General features: G+C 41.2%; 1 protein-coding gene across 1 annotated transcript in view; it reads left to right on the forward strand.

Moving 5' to 3' along the window:
- The window catches only part of JAM2 (junctional adhesion molecule 2), a 37,469-nt gene extending 22,681 nt beyond the window's left edge, over positions 1-14,788 (forward strand). The window contains exons 2-10 of the mRNA XM_027680886.1: positions 940-1,005; positions 4,549-4,662; positions 6,139-6,291; positions 8,028-8,233; positions 9,540-9,642; positions 11,335-11,442; positions 12,407-12,422; positions 13,317-13,350; positions 14,223-14,788. Of these exons, the coding sequence (XP_027536687.1) occupies positions 940-1,005; positions 4,549-4,662; positions 6,139-6,291; positions 8,028-8,233; positions 9,540-9,642; positions 11,335-11,442; positions 12,407-12,422; positions 13,317-13,350; positions 14,223-14,255 (833 nt within the window). The 3' untranslated portion in view covers positions 14,256-14,788. The remainder of the gene's footprint in view (positions 1-939; positions 1,006-4,548; positions 4,663-6,138; positions 6,292-8,027; positions 8,234-9,539; positions 9,643-11,334; positions 11,443-12,406; positions 12,423-13,316; positions 13,351-14,222) is intronic.
- The last annotated feature ends 3,405 nt before the right edge of the window (positions 14,789-18,193 follow it).

Genomic DNA, 18,193 nt, shown 5'->3' on the forward strand with positions numbered 1-18,193 from the left:
TGTAGCAATTGTTCAGTTGGCTGGTGCAGATGGAGGAAAGGGACTGCATTAGGAGTGTCCATGCTGTCTTCAAAACTAGTCCTAAAACCCAAGGGAACTTGAGATGATTTTTGGAAAAAAAAAAAAAAAGGTACACCTCTGTGAAGAACTGTACTTACCTGTTGTAAGCGCTTGGTAGCCTGCTGTGAAGTAATAAGTGTAACTTGGGCCTTGCAGGAACGCTTCTGAATTGTGAGGGAACACAGTGGAATCCTCTCCTGGGAGGAGAGCAGCTCTTAAGAGAGGATACGCAGTTAGATCCAGTGGGATAAAAGGTAGCTCGGTGGGGGTTGATGTAGGGCTAGTTGTTATTTCACTTGTTCTCTCTGGAATTTCAGTATTCCCAATATACTGAGATATCCAAGAGCATATGGCGTTTTTATTCTCTCTTTGATTTAAAACTATAGAAATGTTGTCTAATGTTTTCCTTCCCATTTCAACAAGATTTTGAGGTAGTTGCCAATTACTGCACGTATTTTTTTACCCTGTAGAAGCTGTATGTGGTATTCTTCAGCAAACACGCCTGCCTTGTAGTAGGAACGCAATGGAAAATACACTTACGGATTAATAGAAGTGTCCCCAATTAGAAACAGACTGAGACATTACTCCAGTATAAAACAATGTCTACTGTTTATAGAGAACTTCTCACATGTAAATGTTATCATGCTATTGTAAAAAAGAAATACTACTATTTTTTGCAGGTTCCAGAGCATGGAGAAGAAAAGATGAATTGTTCAAGGCCAGCCCTGGTCTAGCTCTTAGTCCTGTGGTCTCCCTAGTAGACAATGTCTAACCTGTCCAGTGCAAGGAGGTCTCAAAAATATTGCTTGTAGCTGCTGAAGCACATAAGAAATCACAAGAGTCTATTGCTGATTTGTCTTTTTTTCTTTCCCCTTGCAGATCCTGAAGTGTCCGGAATTCCCATTAAAACAGATAACAAAAACGTAAAAGCAGAGGAGTTTAAGGGTACTGTATGGGCATTGCTGTGATAATTTTTAATGTATACACAATATATGAAAACTATGTATACAGAAGCTATGCAGCTGTTAAGGTTGTCTTCCTGTTTCCTGAGGAGTCCTGCTCCTACTCTCTCCATTGACTTTGTGCTATTTTGTTCTTGTCCCCATTTTCTGTCAGTGTGGGATTGGACTTGGTGCTCCCCAGAGTCCTTTTAAACCTCACCTGTCCTGTGATTCTATGACTTGTTTGTCAGGCCAGGTAGTTCACTCCGTAACTTCGGCCTGCTCTCCTTCCAGCCAAAATGATGGGAGCTGATGAAAAGGAGAAGCATTAAATACATAACAAGAGAAGTGAGAGACTAGAGAGTACAGCTATAATTTAGCTAATTATAAGTAACTATAATTTAATGCCTTTTTTTAATAGCACCAAGCCCGTTAGAGTTCAAGAAGCATCTGGGCAAAACTCATGACTGCAGTTTAGTTTTAGGTAGTCCTGTGAGGAGCAGGGAGTTAGGTTCAATGATCCTTAGGGTCCCTTTCAACTTGAGATATTCTATAATTCAATAACCAAATTATAGCCTCCAGACCAGATGCAACTCCAAATTAAACATTGTCCAGACCTCTCGAAGGTCCCAGAAGATTTTTCCAGGCCTGGCAGTGCCAGTACTGATGCACAGCATCCTGTGGGTCTACCTTAATGCAAGTTAAGTAGACCTACTGTGAAAAATAGCTCTCACTGACTCCATTACTGTGGGGGAAAGTGGGAGAGGGGAACTATAACTAAGGAGGGTTTTATTATGTTGTCTTTGTTCTGTGCATGCTCCCTTTCTTCTACCCATTCCTTTTCTCTGAATAAGATTAGTGAATGGGCATCACTGCTATTTTTTTCTGAAACAAAAACATGTGACACGTAGGAAAGGGGCAGCTCATTCGAGACAGAGGTGACTTGTTCTGCTGAGAACACTTCAGCTGAGCTGTCTCTGTGTCAGCTAATAGAGACCAGCTCATGAGACCGGCCAACTGTCACAAGGTCAGCAGCAAAAGCAAGCTGAGCTTGAGTGATGGTTTTTCTTTGTAAGAAGGATACAAAAACAAAATGGAAAGGAAACTTTAGCAAATCTTAAGATTCAGGAAGTCTCCACCCATCCACTCAACCTGAAGTCAGGAACCTTGGGCTTCCTGAGTGCACAGTATGTTTTTCGAAGCGGCCGGTGCGTGTGTAACATGTTTCTGGCAAGGAATGCCCTCCTGCCTCAATTTTTCTTTCAAGTCTGGACATTTTTTCCCCTGTGAGTTATCACCAAGGCTACCAGTCTGGCTTTTTGTTTCTTTGCAGAGCAGACCTAGGAAGTCAGACTCTGAAGGGTGAGAGGGTGAACTGTCAGTAGCTCTTAATTGCCCTCCGGCCTCATTTGCTGAGGCTGGAGAGGGTGATGGTTAATGCAGGTTGACTATGTTTGAGCAGTGCATGTTTGTCTCATGAAAGCTCGACAGGCATTGCCAAAACTATAAAGGCTTTTGATCCTTGATACTCTGGCCTGTATTGGAAGATGAGCAGCCTGAAGGTGGGAAGATCTGTGTTATGTTTGTTTCTTCTACAGAAGTTTCTGGAAGATACTAGATTTTACTTTATTAATAGATTTGGAGCCAGTCAGATGTATAGCTGGATTCTTTCCTCTGATGTTGTTTCCAAATAATTCTTATTAATATCTTGACTTTAGAATTATTTACTAGGGAGATATATATATATGTGTGTGTGTGTATATATATATATTTCAGCATGCTTTTACATGGAGAATGGAACTACTGGAATGCCCTGCTGGGAGGACAGTTGGGCTCACAGGATTTCTTGTTCTTCATTTGTAGCACTAGTTTTGGTGTTTTGTTTTGGTTTTTTTCCTACCCAGTTATGGCAACTTTAGCAATAATCCAATAATGAGTAACTCTTGAAGTCTCAGCCTCTCTGTGAAATTTGATTGGTGATGCCTATTATACAGGAGTCAGGGAAACTTGAGTGGTCAGACAGAAAGGTGAACAATTGTATGAATCTTCTTTTCACGAGAACTCAAGAAAACTTAGAGGTAACTCCCATGGGATGTTATGAGCAACCTCTGCTGCCAGAAACTCCAGGGGCCTGGGGGTTCTTCGAGCCCAGCCACTGGAGCTCAGTCTGGAGACCTGGGGGTCTTTGTCCCAGGCTGATGGGGACAGCTGCTGCTTTCCCGTTTGCATGTTCAGCCAGTGGCAAGGCTGTGTGTGTGTCCCAGGGGTGGCTGTGTGTGCGTTGGTGACACTGGCACAGCTACACTGACCACCACAGACAAGGCACTGCCCTCAGCAGCACCCACATCTAACGCTGCCCAGGCTCACACAGTGCATCAGGCACAGACAGCTGAGCCTCCTTCCTCCCCTCTGCCTGGTGGAGATTGAAGTTCCCTGGCAAAACCCCTCACACAGTGTTCCAGATTCACAAGCACATGCGTGTTCTTGGATCCCCTGAGTCCCAGCACAGCCCTTCTGCCCATCCCCTACCCCTGCCCTGCTCAGCAGCTCACCCAGCTGGAGGTTTGCTGGTGAATTACACACACACCTCCAGGCACACCAGCTTCGGGAAAGTACCAACACTGCATACCCTGCACCCCCCCACTTCCAGAAGCCAGCACTGCAAGTCCAGGGGTGCCCACATTGCCCCAATGTGACCCCAGCTGATGGACCTAAATTTACTCAAGCCACCTTTCATGTAAAAAGACAACTCTGCACTGTGGGCTTGGAGATTCACCCACACACACTCCCAGTATGTGTGGCCCCTCCAGCTCCAGTTGCTCCATTTGCCCACACTACATCCCAGCACTTTAAGACTGGGGTTTAAGACTGTTTGGAGACTGGTCTTTTGTCATTCTCTCTGTTTGTGTCCCCGTTTGTGTCTCTGTGGTTTTGTTTGTTGCTGCCCCTTTACTTATGACCACTTTTGAAGTGAAAATGTCCTTGGTTGGGAACCTTAATGAAGCACACTCTCACCTTTCATATACCCTCACAATAACCAAAGTGGAATTGTAACTAAATACATAAACATAAGATACTTAGAAGAATGTTTAACCATCTTAGTGAATGTTTTCTATCTGCATTAAGTTACATATTTAAACAGTTAAACTATTAATACTGAATTCAGAATGGTAATTAAAAAATATTGTTAATAACAGGGTAAAAGTCCTTTTTTAACAGTGATCTGCTAACTGAAGAAAATTAACTAAAGTAACTAAAATAAGGATTGTAATACAGAATCTCTGCCCATCCAACGTGGGAATATCTAGTCCCCAGTATCTGAAGTTTGATCCAAAAGCCACTGAAGTATGGGAAAATTACTAGTTTCTGTTTTCCCATTGTGTTTGTGTAAATCTGTAGAGGCATCACTTTGAGAAGTAGATCTGGCCCTTGCTTACTGCTCAGTTTCTTTTGAAGGGGGAATATTAATTTCATGGAGCCTGAATGTGTACCAAACAAGTAAAGTCTTTAACTTTCCCATTTGTGTTCTCTTTTTTTTTCCCTCTAGAGGCAATTCTTAGTTGCAAACCCGAATTTCCAAAAGGGATGAGCTTAAGAATAGAATGGAAGAAAATCCAGCCTCAAGGAGTCTCATTTGTCTACTTCAATGGTGAATTTACAGGTACAGTACTACAAACAGACTGATGCCTTAACATGTCATTCTCTAGCATAGATATTGGCTGTCTCTTGGGGAATAACACTAGGAAAATGACTGAAGGAGAAGGCTCTTGACTGTCTATATGGAACAGCTGTCCTTTCAAGGTAAAGAATTCTTTCCTGGGGGAAAAAGACATTTCTTTATGAAACTGTCAGTTGTTACCTTTTTAATGAATTTAAATTTCATAAAACTCAAGACTAAGAAAAATGGCACTGCAGATCCTTGGCATTTTTCAACAATGAAATTATATGCAGATATGAACTCCCCAAAACTACTGCAGTCCTATGCTAAAAAGAGGTTTCTGAAGCCTCTTGTAGAGCTGGAGGCTTGGAAATGAATAATGCAGCAATTTTTATATACATAAAATATAAACTCAGCTGTATATTTTAAATTATTTGTATTCTTTTCAAAAGTAGAATTTCTGTTTGTATGTTCTGAAAAGGACTTACCTCGGCTTTGTGTGTTGGAGAAAATATGAGTCTCTCGTTACCTTGTACACAAAAAATGAAGGTTGAGAAGTAAAATAAAAGCCACAGCAATTTTGTTAGTTTGTAGAGCTTGTAGATGTGCTGACCTTGTTGATGAACTTTTTTTTTCCTGCATATATTTAATTTAGAGAAACACTGGAACTCGTGGTTCTGTGTGTTAATGTAACTTTAATTTCATAACAATAGAATTAAAAAAAACCAAACTCATTGTAAGAAGTCTGATGGCAATATCTTTGCTATATCCATCAAATTTTTCTTGCCAAGTTAAAATGTCAAATCCTTTTCTGTGGTTTCACTCACGATTCTTTCTGTAAGGTAATTAAGTTAGTGATTGCCATTTCTCTAGTGGAAAGAGATTTCTTTTTTGCCTACTGACTACTGCTATAAATATCTTGAGATATCTACAGAAAAAAGCATTCTGTCTTCCAACTGGAGAACATTCAGCAGATGTAGGTTTTTTAACTGGGGTGAGGGGGGGGTTGGACTAAATGGACAAGTTGTGGAAGGTTCTTACTGTCTTGGGAAGGGGATTACATATTGCATGTTGGTGATAGATAACTAACACTGAACAAATGAGCAATAGTTTCATGTACAATATCACATAAAGTATCAATGAATTGTACGTGATTTCGAATAAGCAAATGAGCTGTGGACATTTGCTTTCAAACTGAAAGAGTAGAAATATAGTTGAGATATACAGAGGAAGATCCTTACTGTGAGAGTCATTAAACTGGCACAGGTTGCCCAGAGAAGCTGTGGATGCCCCATCCCTGGAAGTGTTCAAGACCAGGTTGGATGGAGCTCTGAGAAACCTGGCCTAGTGGAAGGTGTCCCTGCCCACAGCAGGGCATTGGAACTGGGTGATCTTTAAGGTCCCTTCCAACCCCAAACCATTCTGTGATTCTATGAATTTATAAGCAAAGAGCAGAAACCTCTCTATTCTCCCTTAAAGGTGATCTTCGAGGCCGAGCAGAGATGCTGAACACAGGAATACGAATTAGGAATGTGACTAGAAGGGATTCCGGGACCTACCGCTGCGAAATCAGTGTCAAGAGGGAAGAGAGGCAAGACCTGGGAGAGGTTACAATTACTCTCACAGTGTTGGGTACAAACTTTATTACTTGGGCTTTTGTAAACCAACTGAATGACGGTGTGTTGGGGTGTTGAAGGTAGTGTTGTCCACATGGCATGTGGCTGCTGGGTTTTGGGTCTTCTTTGGGCTGGGATTATAAATACATGTGCATGTGCACATTCTACAACATACTTCACAAAACAGCTTTGCAAAAGCCACACTTGAATTAGAAAGGAACATAGTTAAGGTTTTGTTGATATAAAAGTGAGTTTCAGTTCTCAAAACTTAGCAAGTATGCTGATCTACACGGTGGTGAAACTTCCATTTCTACTAAAACTGAAGTCGCTCAGTGGCTGAGAACCTGAATAAGACAATCATGGTGTTTGGCACTGGAAAGTCAGCATCTGTCAACACTTATTAAATATTCATAAGCAGAAGTTCATTCCAATATGCTACAGTCTCCTCCTGGTTTTGGAAGGAGAAACTGCTGCAGTGTCTGTGCAATGACAACCAGTGAGCTGGCATTTTGTGGACTTTATTTACAGGAGAGATAGTGTTGGCTGCTGGGGAGGGTTGCTCTTTGTGGGGTTTTGTTTGTTTTCTTCCCCAGTTGGGTAAAGGAGGGAAACGTGAATACTGAGCACATTCTTCTCATGTTGTTTCTGGTATTTTTCCCAGTAGATGAGTGGTAGAGGTTGATGGTTTTCTTCTTTTCTCTGTATAGGGAGAAAAGAAAATATTTGCTTTTGTAGTTTTTGTATTCTTTTCCGTTAAAAAAAATCGATCTTTTAAAATTATAAATAAAGTCTCAAAGTTCTTCATAAAGGATGATAAATTCACAAACCTCTGATTAGCTCCAAAAGTGAGATAACTCCACTTATGCATTCTTTCTTCCAGCCCAAAAGGAGTAAGAGTGTCGTTGTTGCTTACAACTTTTTTGAAAGTTAATGTGAATTAGTTAGTATTTCACTTTGTCTTATTTTTGTTTTTTATCTTAAAATCAGCCAAGAAAAAACTATCAGTACTTGTTAGGGTGTGACATGTGCTTTTAATGTTCCATGCATGCCTCTTCACCCTTAGTTTTCTTCTACATAGCATCAAGTACCAAAAAATAAAAAATTAGGTTCCTTTCCTCTTCATGTATTAAAAATCAGAAAAGAGGTGTTCATCTGCATGGGAGAAGGAACAAACAGTTCTCCCACATCTTTGCGTGGGAATGTTTGCTTTTAATTTAAACTGAAATGTAGTAACAAATTGGTTTTGGTCCTCAACCTGGGGTTTATACAATGGCTGCAATAATTGCCAGTCTTTATGATTCTTTCTGACAATCACTTTTCAAAAACCAGTTGACTTCTTTTAATACAAAAAATCTTTTTCCTCTTCCTCACTTCTGTTTTTAAATAGTAGGGCAGGGAAGGGGGCAATTGCTGGGCTGCAGATTCCCTGAGTTATCCCATCTCTGTCTGTGAACAAGAAACAAAAATGAAACAAACTCTGTGGGGTTGGGTGAGAGTGCACAGATTGGAGGCAGGATGACACAGCATGTGGTGGGGGAGGCTGGCTCTCTCATTTTTAGCAACTCATAAATTTTACTCTGCTCTCAGTAGCAGGACTCTGCCTTCAACCCCTTCTCCTGTGCCTCATTTCATTGATGTGGTACATCAATGCTGAGCATGTACACAAGTGCTCACCTCCTCACCATGACTGTCAATCTGTTGTCATGCAAACAGTACTTATAAGTGTGTAACAAGTGCAATTCCATTGTCCAGTTGCTCCAACTACTCCGGTGTGTGATGTGCCGAGCTCCGCGATGACGGGAACAGTGGTGCAGCTGAGCTGTAAGGAGACTGAGGGCTCTCCTCCATCTGAGTACCAGTGGTACAAGAACGGTGTTGCCTTGCTGGAAAAGACAGGAACAGGCAGTGCTAGAACACCAAATATAACTTACACCATGAATAAGAAGTCTGGCACTTTGGTAAGTGCAATAACCAGCTCTGTGATAGCCAGCTATCAAGGAGACCGAATTTACTGTTTAGTACAATGATGCACAGGGGTCTTAATCCAAAAATGCACAAGGTCTTTGTTGGAGATTAATGTTGTGCTGAAATATGTGTTAACAAACATAGAAGGTAGTTTCTGCCTCAAACCAGTGTTAAGCTGTAGACGTTGAGTGATACAAACTGGGTGAAGTGCTAGTCTGCAGCGATGAGAACTGAGCAGGATTGAGAAAATACTTGAGAGATTTCACCTTGTCAGTTAGAAAACTAATGGCAGGTGAGAACGAGTGCTCGATATGGCAACAGAGCTATATTTGGTAGAACTTAAAATCTGAAATAGCAGCTTCGGGGGGACTGCAGCACTCAGGGCAGTACAGAATCTCTGCGATCCAGTGACACTTACAAGCTCCCATCCAGGACCTGTGAAGTCGGTGGGAATGAGTTGGGGCTGTGAGTAAGGTTAGTAGATTCTTTGTTTAGTTGTAGTTTGTTTTGTGGGTCGTGTTGTTGAGTTCTTTTCCCTCAGAACTCGCTGTGTCTTCCTCATCCCTCTCCCATTAGCTGATCTTTCAAAAAAACTTGATACTACTTAGGGTGCGCTGTCAGCTGAGATTTTTCAGAAGTAAAGAGTTGTTCTTATCTTGTGCAAGATTGAACATGGAAACTGAAACGTGACTCAGCATTCAGAGGTGCTGGGGATCTTTCATCACACTGTGGAAATCAGGTGGTCTACTCAAACTTATTAATCACTTCTAAAATCTCAAAGTATGGCATATATTAAAGGGAAAACAGTTAACAAGTCTAAAAAAGAATACAGGGAAGCACTGGAATTGACATGAGGTCAGTCTGTCCACCTCTTGCTTCCTCATTTTCATTTTTACAGTAGTAGTATGTGATAAATAATATGGTTTAGCATTTTTCCCCTGGAAGAAGAGACAAAGTGCCATTTTTGGAGGGATGGGGACTCCCCAGATAAGGCTTAAACTTCAAAAAAATTTCAGTTGACAAGGCACTGTAAGTAGTATGTGTCAAGTGTTTTTGACGAATCAGCAAATGGGGTTGTTTTGATAAAATGAACAAACTGCCCTGATTTCAGGTATTTTTCAGGTATATTTCAGGTATTCTGAAATTTCTCACTTTCCTTCAGGGTTTTTTTTGTTTTATTTGTTTAAAGCAAACATTCCCCCCTCCCTGCACCCACTGACATGTCAAAATTTCTATCCCACAGGAAATGCTGATCTTTTTTTCCCATTCTAATACTGATTTTGAACTCTTTCTTAACAGATATTTAACACAGTTACAAAGAATGACACTGGAGAGTATTTCTGTGAAGCCTCCAATGGGATTGGATTATCTCAGAGATGCTCAGTGAAGCGAATGCAAGTCGGTATGTGTCAAAGAAAATAAGGGTGGAAAAGAGTCTTGCAATAGGATTTATTTAATGGCATGGTGCAACTGAGAAGCTAAGACCAGATTGAATTAAATCTTTTTATTTGGTTATGGCATTTGGGGGGAGGAGTAATAATACTATGAGTTCCTTATATGTAGTTGCTGTGGCTACTTAATGCTTTCCTTTCTTACAGCACAAACATATCTCGCTGTATGTCAGAGAAAAGCAGCTAGTTTAGTACCTTAAAATTATTGCAGTAGCCAACCCTTAGGTTGCTAAACGCAACTTCACAGAAGAGCAGCAGCCATATGAGAGCCTTAATATTTCCAAATGCTTTTGTGGAAGGCTTACAGGATAACGTACCAGTCCACTGGGGTATTTTCTTCATGCAAAGCCTCCCTTTTGGGATGTATTTATGTGAGATCTGAATGTAACAGAATAGAAGGTTAACTGAGTGATTCATTTATACCTGACAGAGGAACACTGAAGAAGTCAGTGTATCTTAAAAATAAACAAATAGATAAATAAAGCCTGCTGCCTGTATCTTTTCTACTTGTACAGCATGGGTGAAGTGTTAACACTGGTTAGCTGATAAGGAATTAACAAAGGCTGGAAGTCTGTAATTACCCAAAATGCATGGAAGTTTTTGCAAAATATACAACTACCTCTAGTAGATGTGATAGGAAAGCAAATGGTAACAAATTCCAATAACTACTGCAGAGGAGATCCCATCCAAGTGTTTCATAAAGTGATTGAGTGGTGCTTTTTTAGAACTTAGCTGAAAATCACTGTGTCATGGCTTTTAATGCACTCCTAAGTGGATTGTGAGCAAGTGTTCCTCAAGCAACTGAGATAGAATCCCTCTGTTGTGGAAATACTCACATAGAGTCCTAAATTGCTGTCAACCAGTATACAAAAATTTATAGGTTTGTGAGTAAAATTTGCAATCATATATTAATGTATGCTTAAAGTAAGGATCCACATAGGTAATTGGACACATCACAAAAACCTGTGAAAATGTTTCTGCTGGTTGATGCTTTTGTTTTTCACAAAATGGATGATTGTCTGAAGCTCTTAGTGATTATGTCAGGAAATGGGCATGGCCCATGTCATGATTTAACCCAAGCCACCACCTTCAAAATAAAAATGGCTAGGTGTGTGTATGGCCTGATGTAGAGTTTAACTTCAGACATTTTGGCTTTATTGTGTTCCATTTTAAAAACCTTGCTCTTTAAAAATTAAAAAAGCATTGAATTGTAAATAACTCATTTGAAGGGTTCTTCAGAACTGGAGCCATCAGCTGTTTCAGTTGTTTTAGGCAAATTAACTGTATGAAAAGACTTGATTTAAATCTTACAAAGAATTCAAGGTGTTTTCCCTTAGAGACACATGACTTGGATAAGACTTATTTGGGATAGGTATGATGAGGAGTATCCTGTGGCCCATCTTACTCTTTCCTTACTTTTCACCCAGCCTAAGCAGTTGAAGTGTATCAAGCACTTCTCTTCATGTGGCTGTGATACAGTAGTGCTTTTAGACTTCTTATCCACGTCTGAGTGTTACTAATTTATCCAGCTTGGGCCAAAGACCACCTATGGATAAAACAGGTGCCTGTAGCAATTAGGGAAAAATCCAGCCAATGGAAATGCTTACAATTTACAACACTGGCCTTGTGTTTTATGATTACAGATGACCTGAATGTAAGTGGTATCATTGCTGCTGTAGTATTTGTGGCTCTGGTAATGGCACTGTGTGGCCTTGGAGTATTTTATGCCCAAAAAAAAGGCTACTTTGCAAGTAAGTAAAATAAAGTCACTCCTTCCTTGTGTCAAAAAAATGTCTGTACATAGCAGAGTTTCACGAAAGATCTCTTGTTACCCAGAGAAGCTGTGGCTGCCCCATCCATGGAAGTGTTCAAGGCCAGATTGGACCAATCTGGAGCAATCTGGTCTAGTGACCACGGCAGGGACTGGAATGAGATGAGCTTTAGGGTCCCTTCCAACCCAAACCAATTCTATAATTTTATGATTCTGCTGACTGTATCATGTCCTTCTTTTCATGAAGGCTCTAACTCCATGGTACTAAAGCTGGAGAGCATTACTAAAGCATTTTTGTGCAGACATTTTTATTCTGCCAATTTCTACTCCAAAAGATACATCAAGAATGACATGGAGACATTTGTGCAGTTGCTTACACCTACCAAACAGCAATTTAGGGAAAAGCAACAAGCCAAACCCTGGTTCCTGGAGCCTTTCCACTCTAGTTTTGAGAGGGAATGGCAAAGAAAGGGAACATAGAACCAAGCCAGTTTTAGTACACAAGGTCTGACCGGCTGAGTTCTGGTGAGAGGGAAACTAAATTAATTGTCTCCTTCCTCTGGGTGATGGAGAAAGTTTGCTTTTAGGGATTGCTGCAAAAGGCTTGACACCCAGCAACCCTCTATAGCATTTACATTGGTGCCTGCAGTTGAGCATAGCAAAAAGGGATGACAAATGTCAGGATCTGAAAAGTTCACCTGTCTCAGTAACAGAGGCTACAGAGCTGCTGTTAGAGTTCACTTGGAGCTTTATTTAGCCTTAAAAGCAGCCTAATCTTTTTTTTTCCTGTTTAAACTCATTACACCAAAAAGAGATATTTGGTTCAGAAGCTCCTTCTAGAAACTGGAGAGCTGAATAATCTTGAAATAATTATTTCAAAGGACTTTAAATCAGTGAAGGAAACTGTTCTGGTGCTAATTCTTTCTTTTTTTTTTCTTTTTCAGAGGAAAGCTCTTCCCAGTGAGTATCTTGATGCATGTAGTACACAAATCACTGCAAATTTCACTTACATTTCTGGTGATTTAGTAACTGCAATGATTTTTATGGCCTTTTTTACATGATTCTTGACACCAAAATAAACCCGATCCTACACACCAGCTGGTTCCCTTATTAGAACCAGTGTGCTGGTGAGACAGTGAATCATTACACTGCTGTGATCAATGTGCAGAGATATGTCTTTTATAGTTATAGTTTACAGCCCTAATTCACCTTACATGTGTCTCCTCTACAAGCTAGACAAAAGACAATCAGAACCAAATTGAACTGCCTTCATGTCCATGTCTACAGGTTATTTCAGGAAGTGTTTTGTAAAAATATGACTGGTGGAAACTTTCTGATAGTGCCTAGTCTGCTCCTTTGATATGGATTTATTTCACTTGCTTAAATTTCTTAGTAGCAAGTCAGAATTCCTCAAGCTATTTTAGTGCTCCCACAGGAGGCTAAAATTGCGCGCTTCATTGGAAGAGGCCTCCAGTATTTTTTTTTTATTGTTTTTGCTTTCAAAAGTTTATCTTAGCACTTCTAGGTAATAGCATTAAAAAAAATAAGGGTAATATACTGAAGAGAAAGATGATGTGATTTGTACTGGCCATGAACTGGATAAAAAGCCTAAGTGAAAGACTTGAAAAGACAAGGTAGAGAATGTGATTTGCAGTGGTTTATGAGATAATGACAGCTATCTAAAAGCATTCAATGGATTTTGTTATTGCAACTTTTTTCTAAGAAGGGGGGGGGAACCGTAGGGATCACTGGAAATATGGAAAAATGCATTCATACATAAGGTTCCCAAATGGCTAAAACCAATACCAGAAAAGTCACTATTAAACCTGTATTCCTTTTGTGTTCTGTTAACAGAAAGAAGACAAACTATCAATCTACAAGTGAAAAGGCAAGTCTTTTGTGTTCAGTAGTATGTTTAAAAAGTAGTAGTTCAGTAGTTCAGTAGTATGTTTTAGATGCATTTACAGCTTCCTGTCACATAGTGTTAAGTGCCACACAACTACAGCACCTTGCTCAGTACTTTGCCATCTTCTTCTATGTATTAATTAACCAAGGAAACTAACTCAGACACAGTCCAGGGCAGTAGTGAGTGTGAGAAAAAGATTGGGCCTTAATTCCTCTAAGAATAATGGGTGTCAAAAGACTTGATGAAATATGGAAACTGAATATACTGCTGTTTTCCCCCTCTTTTAGCAGGGTTCAGAGGCTTTAACTGTGTGTAGGTTGCTCCAGCTTTTCAAATTGGTGTGAAAAGAATGGTGCTCCAAATAAAACTTAAACTAAGAGCAACTTAATTTCACAATCCATACTTTAAGGCTATTAAGTAGCATTAGTAGTACTAATGTAGCCTTAAAAGCTCCCTGAACTCCACCCCTGTTCTTAATCAAAACAGAACGTAATAAATTGCATAAGCCTGTTCCTTAACCTAGTATGTCTATAAGGAACTTACTGAGGCCAACTACCTGGTTGCTCTGAGTGGGAAGGAGCAAGTTTTGAAGAGCTGTGGTATCTGTGTTAATGTACTTACAAATCAGATGCTCAACAGAGCTGTTTGATACTTGCATTTATGAATAGGTTATTACTTCTGTTCTATGTGGCAGTGCATTCCTTAGACTTCCAGAAAAGAGTAAACATAAACCAACAGTGCCTCAGACATACTTCTTGTCAATCTCAATGCCTTAATTTCTTCTGAAATGTATTCTTTTCACCTGTTTAAAATATTTGAACTATTACTTATATAGCCTTGTTTGCTTTGTTTAGGATTTCAAGCACACCAAGTCCTTTGTTATTTAGAAGATTTCAGCCTCTGTGAGGGACATCAAAAGAATACTTGTTATACAAAAATATCAAAGTCTCCTGGTTTCGACTGGGATAATTTTCTTCCTAGTAGCTGGTACAGTGCTGTGTTTTGGATTTAATGTGAGAATAATGTTGATAACACGCTGATGTTTTTGTTTTTGCTAAGTAGTGCTTACACAAAATCAAGGACTTCTCCGTGTCTCATGCTTGGCCAGTGAGGAGGTGCTCAAGAAGCACGGCTGGGACACCTGACCTGAGCTGGCCAAAGGGATATTCCACACTGTACACCATCATACCCAGTATATAAACTGGGGAAGTTGGCTGGGAGGGGGGGCCAATTGCTGCTGGGGGACAGGCTGGGCATCGGTCAGTGGGTGGTGAGAAACTCTGTTGTACATCACTTATCTTTCTTGGGCTTTACTCCTCTCTCTCCTTTTCATTACAATTATTATTGTTGTTATGATTATCATTAGTATTATTAGTATAATTAAATTTTACTTTGTTTCAATTATTAAACTGCTGTTACCTCAACCCACAGTTTTTACTTTTTTTTTTTCCCCAGTTCTCCTCCCCACCAGGGCTGGGGTGGGGGGCAGTGACCAAGTGGCTGCGTGGGGCTGAGTTGCTGGCTGGGCTTAACTCACAACAGTCCTTTTTGACACCCAACATGTGACTCAAAAGGGTTGAGATAATGACAGATCTGATCAGAGCGTGTTAAAACAAATTTGTTATAAGCGTTCATTGCGTTGGTTTAATAGTTGCTGGTCACCATGTTGATTTGTTTGCTCTGGGCATGTGCTAAGGTTGTCATTGTGGTGGTTTTTGTCGTACCGGCTTGTGATATGAATGAGTGTCTGGCCGTGAGCCTCGCCTGCTGTGTGTCCTATCCGCCCCTCGGGAGCCATCTGGAGGAAATTATCCACAATTACATCTATTGCCTTTTTCCCTCGGAGAGCCAGTCTGCGGGATAAATCACCTTCTTTCCTCTCCAGGATGATTACAGTAGTGTTTGAGAAATCTGAAGACTTTCAATATCCTTTTACCACCCTTGAAACCAGCCTGGTCCTTTCGCTGGCAACCAGCATATTGTTGCATGTGGTCCAGGTCGTCTTTAGGGTTAAGCAACAATCTGTGGCTACTCAAACCCCACTGAGAAGTGTTGCAGCTACTTAAAATCCAGTAACATGTACTGTGCCTTCACAGACTCCAGTGACAGGCCAACAAGACCAAGAGGCAACCACTGAATCCTTATACCTGAGTGAGCTGTGGGATATACAAAAAGATTTCATCCATTGTCCCCGTGAGTGCAGGACCACCTGGCTGTTCCAGTGCTGGGATAATTGGACTAACAGTTTGGAGTTAGAGGGTAGGGAAGCCAAGCAGCTGGGATCACTTTCTAGGGAAGCAGGCATTGTCGAGGTGATTGGAAGAGGGACACAGGTCCTCAGCCTCTGGAGACAACTCCTGTCGAGCATGAAAGAAAAGTACCCCTACAAGGAAGGTGTTCTGTGTTGCTCAGGCAAGTGGACAGCAGTAGAGAAAAATATCCCATGCCTGAGGAAATTAGCCATGCTGAGATGATTTATTTTGACCTGAACAACGCAGGGTTCCCCACAGATCCAGACCGAGTCCTACACACACAACCCATGTGGCAGAAATTTGTAGAGGGGACACACCAACCCACTGGCAACGTTCGTCTGGAGAGGTACCACACTACCAACAGTGATGCAGTGGCTCCACTTCTCTCATCTCATCTGTGGAGAGACTGTCAGATATACTGTCCCAAGAGTTCCAGCAGTTCAGAGAAGTTATGTTCTATTCTCCACCTGCACAGACCTGCATCTCAGCTAGTAACAGTAAGCATCCACTGGCTCAAGAGGGAGGATATGGCAGGTACACACCATGGGATACCCTGTGGTTTTAGCTGAGGGACCACAGAGAGTACATGAGGAATTGAGATGGAAGACCTACCTCAACTCTAGAGACATGAATTGCAAGAGAAAACAATCCCAAATGGGAGTTCTTCCAGGAAAGTTGCTGCTCCAGTCTCCAGTGGACAGTTTCCCAGGCAGAGTGGAAGGGATGAACTTACTCTTAATCCTATGGAAAGAAATTCTAATCTGTTTCTTCAAGAACTAAGCTTTCTTAGGCATTGTGGGTTTTCAGAAAATGCAGGTTCCAAACTACAGTCTGATTGTAAGCCCTTTCTATCAAATGACTCAGAGAAATTATTTCACATGGGGCCCTGAGCAACACCAAACCTTTGAACAAATTAAACAAGAAATACTTGGAAAACACTGGTGGACAGGTGGGCCAAAGAACACGGCATTGAGTGGGTAGATTGTATCCCCTATTGTACACCAACCTCCGGGAAGATCAAATGATACAATGGACTGCTAAAGACTACCCCGAGAACAATGGGTGGGGGGGGACCTTCAAACATTGGGATATGCATTGGTAAAGGCCACCTGGTGAGTCAGCACCAGAGGGTCTGACAGTTGGGCTGGCCCTGCCTGACCGAAGCTCCTACATACTATGGAAGGGAATAAAGTTCCTGTAATGCCCATAAAAAAATATGCTGGGCAAGACAGTCTGGCTTATCGCTGCCTTGGGCAAAGACAAACCCATCCGTGGGATTGCTTTTGCACAAGGACCTGGGCATGCTCGTTAAGGCAGAAGGATGGGGAAGTCTGGGTTTGATTTTGGGTGAGAACAGCCCAATGAATTTAATTGTGTGATGTTAATTGCTATATAACACTGTGTATTATCACTTCTGTATCAACTGTGTACCCACCATTGCCTGAGCACCTCCTAGTGCCTGCCTCTACCACTCCAGATTTCGGGATCCAAATCCACGTCCCCTTCAATCACGACATTAAAAATGAACTTTGATGAAACCAGACAAGCACAGCAGTGATGGAATCAGAATTGGCTTCAACATGCAACAATCCAACACCACACACCATCTTTCCTGCCCTGAGACACTGTTATGACAGATGGAGCCAGAAGTCATGGACTAAATGAACTCAATGGATTTCTACAGGGATTGTCTATAGACCAAGGAAATGATATCTGTGTATCTATCAAAAGACAGGAAAGGTGGTGGTGTGTTGGAAAGTGCAGGACCTGGCATGATATAAATGGTATGGAATAAGCAGTAGATACCGTCCTGGTTTCAGCTGGGAGGTAGTTTTTTCTCCTAGTAGCTGGTACAGAGCTGTGGATTCAGTATAACACCACACTGATGTTTAGCTGTTGCTCAGTAGTACTTCCCTGAGTCAAACACTTTTCAGTGACCGATGCTCTGCCACCAGGCAGGTGTACAAGCCCTGAGGAACAGGGCTAGGACACCTGACCAGAACTGGCCAAAGGGATATTCCACACCACAGACTGTCGTGCCCAGTAAATAAACTGAGGAAGGTGGCTGGGAGGGGCCAGTTGCTGCTGGGGGATGGTGATGAGCACTGTGCTGTGCATCACTTGTGTTTCTCAGGTTTTATCTCTCTCTCTTCCCATTACAATTATTATTACTTTGTTTCAATGTGCCTGTTCTTATCTCAACCCACTAGTTTCATTTCCAGTTCCCCTCCCCACGGCAGTGGGAAAGGGACAGGGAGTGAGCCAGGAGCTGTGGGGTGCTTAGTTACCAGCTGGGTTTAAACCCCAACACAAAGGGATCTTTTGACCTCTACGCTGTAAATATTGTTTCCACGTCTTACATACTGAAAATAGAAACTGTCAGTGTTCAGATCTAGTCAACCTGTCTGTGATGGCATTTAAAAAAAAACAACCCCCCAAAAAACTATAAATTAACTTGTATATTGAATCTGTGTGACAACTTCTCATTTTATTCACATATACATGCAGCAATACAAGATTCACTCTTGCAGCTTGGAACAACCTACTCAAGTAACTTCCACAGATGACCTTAC

This window comes from Neopelma chrysocephalum, unplaced genomic scaffold, assembly GCF_003984885.1.
Source record: "Neopelma chrysocephalum unplaced genomic scaffold, ASM398488v2 Primary Assembly neopelma1_60, whole genome shotgun sequence".
Lineage (NCBI taxonomy): Eukaryota > Metazoa > Chordata > Aves > Passeriformes > Pipridae > Neopelma > Neopelma chrysocephalum.